This window comes from Bactrocera latifrons, unplaced genomic scaffold (assembly GCF_001853355.1).
Source record: "Bactrocera latifrons isolate USDA-ARS-PBARC rearing strain unplaced genomic scaffold, ASM185335v1 scaffold_31, whole genome shotgun sequence".
Taxonomy (NCBI): Eukaryota; Metazoa; Arthropoda; class Insecta; order Diptera; family Tephritidae; genus Bactrocera; species Bactrocera latifrons.
Window position 1 is genome coordinate 501,528 of NW_017536741.1, and position 6,114 is coordinate 507,641.

The 6,114-nt window shown below is 36.3% G+C and overlaps 1 protein-coding gene across 2 annotated transcripts in view; it reads right to left on the minus strand.

Moving 5' to 3' along the window:
• Window positions 1-3,545: 3,545 nt before the first annotated feature.
• Window positions 3,546-6,114, minus strand: part of LOC108970748 (polyadenylate-binding protein) — a 5,504-nt gene continuing 2,935 nt past the window's right edge. Inside the window, exons 3-5 of one of the 2 annotated variants that reach the window (XM_018936300.1) lie at window positions 4,999-6,028; window positions 4,617-4,912; window positions 3,546-4,345 (exon numbers count right to left, since the gene is read on the minus strand). In XM_018936300.1, coding sequence (XP_018791845.1) covers window positions 4,659-4,912; window positions 4,999-6,028 — 1,284 coding nt within the window. In that variant the 3' untranslated portion in view covers window positions 3,546-4,345; window positions 4,617-4,658. Of the gene's footprint in view, window positions 4,913-4,998; window positions 6,029-6,114 lie in introns of both variants that reach the window. The other variant, XM_018936299.1, reaches the window with a different exon arrangement.

Below are 6,114 nucleotides of genomic sequence, written 5' to 3' on the forward strand. Positions count from 1 at the left end.
AATGGCAACCTGCGCATTTATGGTGGCAACACGCCGTTCTATCTGATGACTGTGATGATGATTATTCTCGCCTGGACCGTTATGCTGACATTACAAATGGAGGCGTAGTTGGTGGCGCTGGGGAATACTACCATAAAAAAGCTCGCATAAAGAATATTCAAATAAAACGAAAACACAAAATGCTTAGGAATGAAAGTGTTACATAAGTGCTGAAGTGCAACAAAAATTGCAACCATTTCGAATAATACCCTGCACGCTGCACATATACACGCACAACCCTAGATATGAAAAGAGAAGTGAATAAAAAATTATAATTACGATGTGTACAGAATTCGCCTGCACAATTTAAGAATCCAGATTGAGAAGCAAGAGCTTGGCTGACTTTGAATGCTCTATAACGCAGTATATTTACTTATGTCATGTCACCTATGTTATCATATAATCTCATCTCTTCATTTAACCAAAAAAAAAATTAAATTCAGGGAATTTTAAAAAAAAGTTACAGTTATTCAAAAATGAGTGAAGAAAGTGGAAATAATTAGAATTTTTTGTATAAAAACGAGAAGAATGCCACGCAAGCCACCAATGAAATTTGTGAAGTTTGCGGAGACGACCCTGTATCATTTCGTGTAGCACAACAATGCTTCGCTCGCTTCCGCTCTGGAAATTTCGAAATTTTGATTGACACTGATGGAATTATTATTATTATAAATATAAACAAAATTTAAGCTTGATTAAAAATACGAAAAGACTTTTTCGACTACCATCAGCCTGGGTGTTTCAAAATTTGTCTAATCCAACACAACTGTTATGTTTACAATCGATCTCGAAGATCGGAAAGTGAATGAAATGAGAAAATCTCTTTTTCTTCCCCTCATTGTTCATATTCATCAAGAGTACCTGAACTCGGTATGTCCTAGTGTTTCGCCATGCCAATATGCACTTATCAATATGCCACCACCTAATGCGAATAAGTAAGCATTGGTTCCACAAGTAGTTAGGGTCGAGTAACCATAGAGTATACACATCAGGGGATGCATAAACAACTTTTTATACACAAAATCATAACCTAACAACACTCGCAAGACAGACAGCAACACAACAAAACAAATAATTTATGCCGAGAGGTAGGTGCTCAGGTTTATTTATTTAATGAATGGCGAAATGACGGGAATGGCTGTCGTCTTTATTACGACGTAGCCAAAACTGAAAAGGCTCACACATCCGTGAATCCGACCATCGCCACAGACTTTACCTGTAACCACCATCTACAAGCGTACAAATATATGTTCATATGTATATTATAGCTAATGTACAGCCATACATATGTATATATTAAGGTATCGCACATAGCATAGCATCTGCAAATCTACCCCGTGTCACAGTTAACTTACTCACATACAGGGACCTCGTACCAGAGCTTACCAGACTTCTTCATTTATCAAGTATTTCTTACTTTCAGTTTCCTGTAGACTCCTTTCTTTTTTAAACCTATACACGCATAGCAACGTTTAATCCTACTTTTTATAAACCTCCTCGCTGGAAAGCCCTTCAGTGAATTTTGTTTTTTCGTGAACGTTGCCAAATCACCCGTAACGATGCCTTTAATAAATCTGGGGCCTTCAGCTACGTTCAAGCAACTGTTTTGCGACTTCTACTCAACATCGTTTTTGCAGGTCTATTAAATGGGTCATAAGATATTTCGATATCCGCTATCTCTCTGATGCCAACACGAGGATTTTCGAACACTGCTTCTTTAACAGCGGTGGATGGACGACTCGCATGAAAAATTTTTGGTGACTTCACGATCTTCACTGAATACCTAAGACAAGTCTGCAACAATTTCAATGATTTCCGTAACCGGGTAAAATTTGGAGTAACAATAACATAATGTTTAACAGCTTTATGAATACATTTAAAATGTAAATATGCAAAAACAATACAATAYTAATATTTTTAAATTTTTGGTCTGTGGTAGACCTGCTGGTGAAAATGTCCATATATATGTTGTTATTGCGGCCTAAAATGTTCCTCCCAACACCGGAAGAAAATTTGGATCTGCCCAGTTTATGTAGATCTAATCGTCATTGGAATGACGAGTGATGAATATAAATTTCGAAAACTTAGTAATTTCACTACTATGTCAAGAGATTGACTAATCCGTTTATACATAAATAAAAACATAAGATTTGTCGCCGGATTGAAATTTCTACATATTTATTTTAAATAATTCGTTTTTGGAAACATTTGTTTTTGTATTATTGAATACTGTTCGCTCTGTTTTACGAATGCCTATTGTAGTGTGGTTATCAAATAATAAAACGCAATTATTTAATTCCGGTTTGCAGAAACAAATCAGGAGCTTAATCGCTGAGCTAATTTAGCTCGATTTGTCTTATAAGAAGTAATTTTGCAGATACAAATGTATGATGTGTATAGGTATGGTGTGTATGTACTCGTAAATGTAAAAGTTATCTAAAAAAATTATATATATCGCAATGTTTTATATAACTCAATTAAAAAAAGGTGTTTTTATGGAGGGCGAAAAATTTATGTTACCTCACGAAGCCCAATTCTGCGATCTTCAGCATATGGGAAGTATATAATCAGTGCGAAAAACTAGTTTCGGCTTTTAACCCACTATTCATCAACCCGGGAATTCCTCATAAACACATGTATTTATGCCAAAAGTTTATATTTTATTTAAATTCTCRTTTCACCAGATCAAGATAGGTATAATTAAATTTTTATATTGTTCGGTTAAAATATTGTTCAATATTGGAATTGATTTATTACTGAATTTTTACCATTGCTTTTACTAAAATCTTCGCAATGATCTCTTCGCAAAAGAGGGTGGACCAAAGGTGTCCTACTGCCTAAATAATGAGAAAAACTAGATAAATAAGCTTTTATTCATGCTATACAAAAAAATTAGTTGAAGTTTGATTAGAAGTATGAAAATACTTTTTCGACTACCCAATATTTGAATTTCGGATTGCGGTTGGAAAGATGGTCCCACTTTCGAGTACAGTAATACGAGTTCAGGTTGTTCATGACAAAGGTTTTCGGAAATTATTCAAATTTTCGTTATCGAAAAATCCTTACTTCGATCGTAATCTTGTATTTCCTAACGCGACATCCGCTCGCACATACACATTCAACTATGAAGGGTCTTATGATCCACCCTGTATTTTGCATGCCCATCCACACATTTAAGCGGGCGCACTTGAAAATATTCCCGCGGCTCGACTTTGAAATTTATCAACGGTCTTACACATACTATGTTTTTTATATTTGATAAAAGTTGTATATTTATAATTCAGTTATTTCATTCATTGTATTTATTGTGTTTTTCTGGTCAGCTAGGACCGTTTTTATATTAATTTTGCGATTTTTTTTGTTTTTCTTTTTAAGTTCTGCTTGTCAGCGGTTGTGTCTGACGTATATATATTTTCAATTTTTATTATATTTGTTTAAAGTAGCAAAAAATCATTGAACATTTACTTTTCCGCCCTGTTCAACATTTTCTTTTACAAGCAATTCTATTCTCATGTTGTTGTATTTGTTTTATTACATTCAGAGAGTGGATGACAGAAATGAACCGTTCTTTTCGGTTGATATTAATATGTTTTATCTGCTTGAACAACCACACTCTAAATTTTTCATTTTTTCATACGCTTTTGCAATTTTTTTGTTTGATTTTTTCAATTATTTCTCTCTTACATACATGTTAATTACTTTTGTTTACCTAAGCCTGCCCAATCGCTTCTCAAATATATAGAATATGAAACTCTCTTCAATTCAACCAAATGCATTACAAATTAGAGCAACTTCAGAATTCGAATCCATTACAAATGTACACTGAAATGCACTTGCTTCAAGTAAATGACAAAAACAAATTTTTATTCAAGTGAAAAATATGAAAATTTGGTATTGTTTGCAATGCTTGTATGAGTTTAGTATGGTTGTTGTAGTTGGTGGTGGTTATAAAAAAAATATATTAAAGTTACCTCTCATCGTGCCAGAGAATATGAAACTATTATAATTTTAGGAAACTATAAAATTCAAAGCACAAGTGTGGCTGGTTTTCAGTTTTGTTTTTGTTTCTTTTGGCGTGCCACCTTTCGAATGCTTGGCTTCAATTCTTCTTCTATTCCAAGTTTAGATTTTTTCATTTTCATTTTCAGTTTTAGTTCTCGATTTTCATATAATCTTAATACACAGCAGTTTTAAAATTACTGTGCACACGTCACTTGGCAGCTTTGCATTACTCGCTAGGATGTTATATTGATTGTATGTTAAAAAACGATTGCATTTTGATTGGTTGAATTGAAAAGGTAATTAACTGAAATCAAAGCGAAAAGGCATGAATCTTAATTATTTGGGGAAAATCATAAAAGTTGAAAGTTGATAAAAGATTTTCAGCGAATGTTAAATGGTGTTACTTTTTAGATGTGGCTCTCATTATTCAATTTTCAATTTTTAAACAATATTACATATTTATATCGTATCTACCTGACGTTTTTTGTTCTGAATTGAATAATGAGCAACATTTTTGTGTTTTTTTGACTGTGAGGCTAGAAGCAGTATGAATAACATATGAGAAATTACGGAACTTTTTAGTTCGGCTAGCATGATGTGATTTCCATAAAGGTATTTTAATTAGTTGGCTCAGCAACACGATGAACCTGCAAAACGGCAACAGCTTCTTCAACTTTGGCTTTCAAAGCATCTTGATCCTCTATCATGTGCAACAATTCGGAATTCTCTATCTCTAATAACATTCCGGTAATCTTGCCAGCCATAAGTGGATGCATGCGCTCGATCATAGGATACAAGCGTTCACCCAAAATTTGTTTTTGTTCCTGTGGCTTGGCGTTAGCCAATAGAGAAGCAATCAGCTTCTCTTGACCTAAAAGAAAACAAAAGATTGTTTTAATTTCAATAAATTGTAGTTATTTTATGATGYGACAAACAAAGCAAAAAAATGTAACTTACCCTTCTGGTGCATTGGCTGCACTTGCGGTTGTTGTTGGACCGCTTGTGGAGGTGGATTGCGCATGTTAGCGGTATATTTATAGTTGGCAGCGCGTTGCTGAGCTCCGCCTGTAGTAATTGGTGCTCCAGCCATTGGAATATTACCCGCAGCAACTGTTTGCTGACCTGTGATAGCGCGTGCGCCAGTATTGCGCATTGTGTTGGCAGCAGCGGCTGCAGCGTGCGCGCCTTGAACTGTTTGCGGTTGGCCACGGGCAGCGGCTGCTGCTGGGCGGAACTGGGCGTTACCGGTTGCTGCCATGGCGGCGGCATTTGTAAAGCTGCCAGCAGCGGCTGCAGCGCCAGCCTGTGTRACACCTTGTACGCCAGCAGCAGGGCGCACCTGTGGTGCCCATCTTGGTGTGTTACGAATCGGTTGGGTCACTTGTGGACCAAAGAAACGTTGCCCTGGCGCCATGGTTGGTACGAAAAAGCCACCTGCGGCGTTTGGTTGGAATATTTGACCTAATTGTTGCATACGCATACCCGACATATGACGCATGTATTGTGATGCCAAATGTGCTTTACGATCTTCTTTACGTTGAGCCAAAGCTACATACAATGGCTTCGAACCGACAACACGTCCATTCACTTCAGTGACGGCACAGGTTGCTTCATTGGGCGAAATGAAGCAGACAAATCCAAAACCTTTGGAACGTCCCTCTTCATCGGTCATAACCTTGGCAGATGTAATGGTACCATACATCGAAAATTCCTTGCGTAGACGCTCATCATCTACACTGTCATCCAAGTTTTTAACATACAAATTAACGCCAAATACCGACTCTTGCCGTTTCTTCTTTAATTCTTCGAACTTGCGTTTTAATTCTTGTTGGCGTTCTGCTTTCTTCTGTGCACGAGCAACATATAATACCTTACCCTCCCCCATATCCTTTCCATTTAACGCGTCMACAGCGGCTTCAGCTGCTTCGGTGGTCTCATAAGCTACGAAGCCGAAACCTTTACTTTTCCCATCGTCTTTAACCATTACCTGTGGAAGAAATAAGCAACAATAGTCATATCGGTTATATTACTAAATTTACACATTTAATTTAACAATTATTAATATTAATTCCT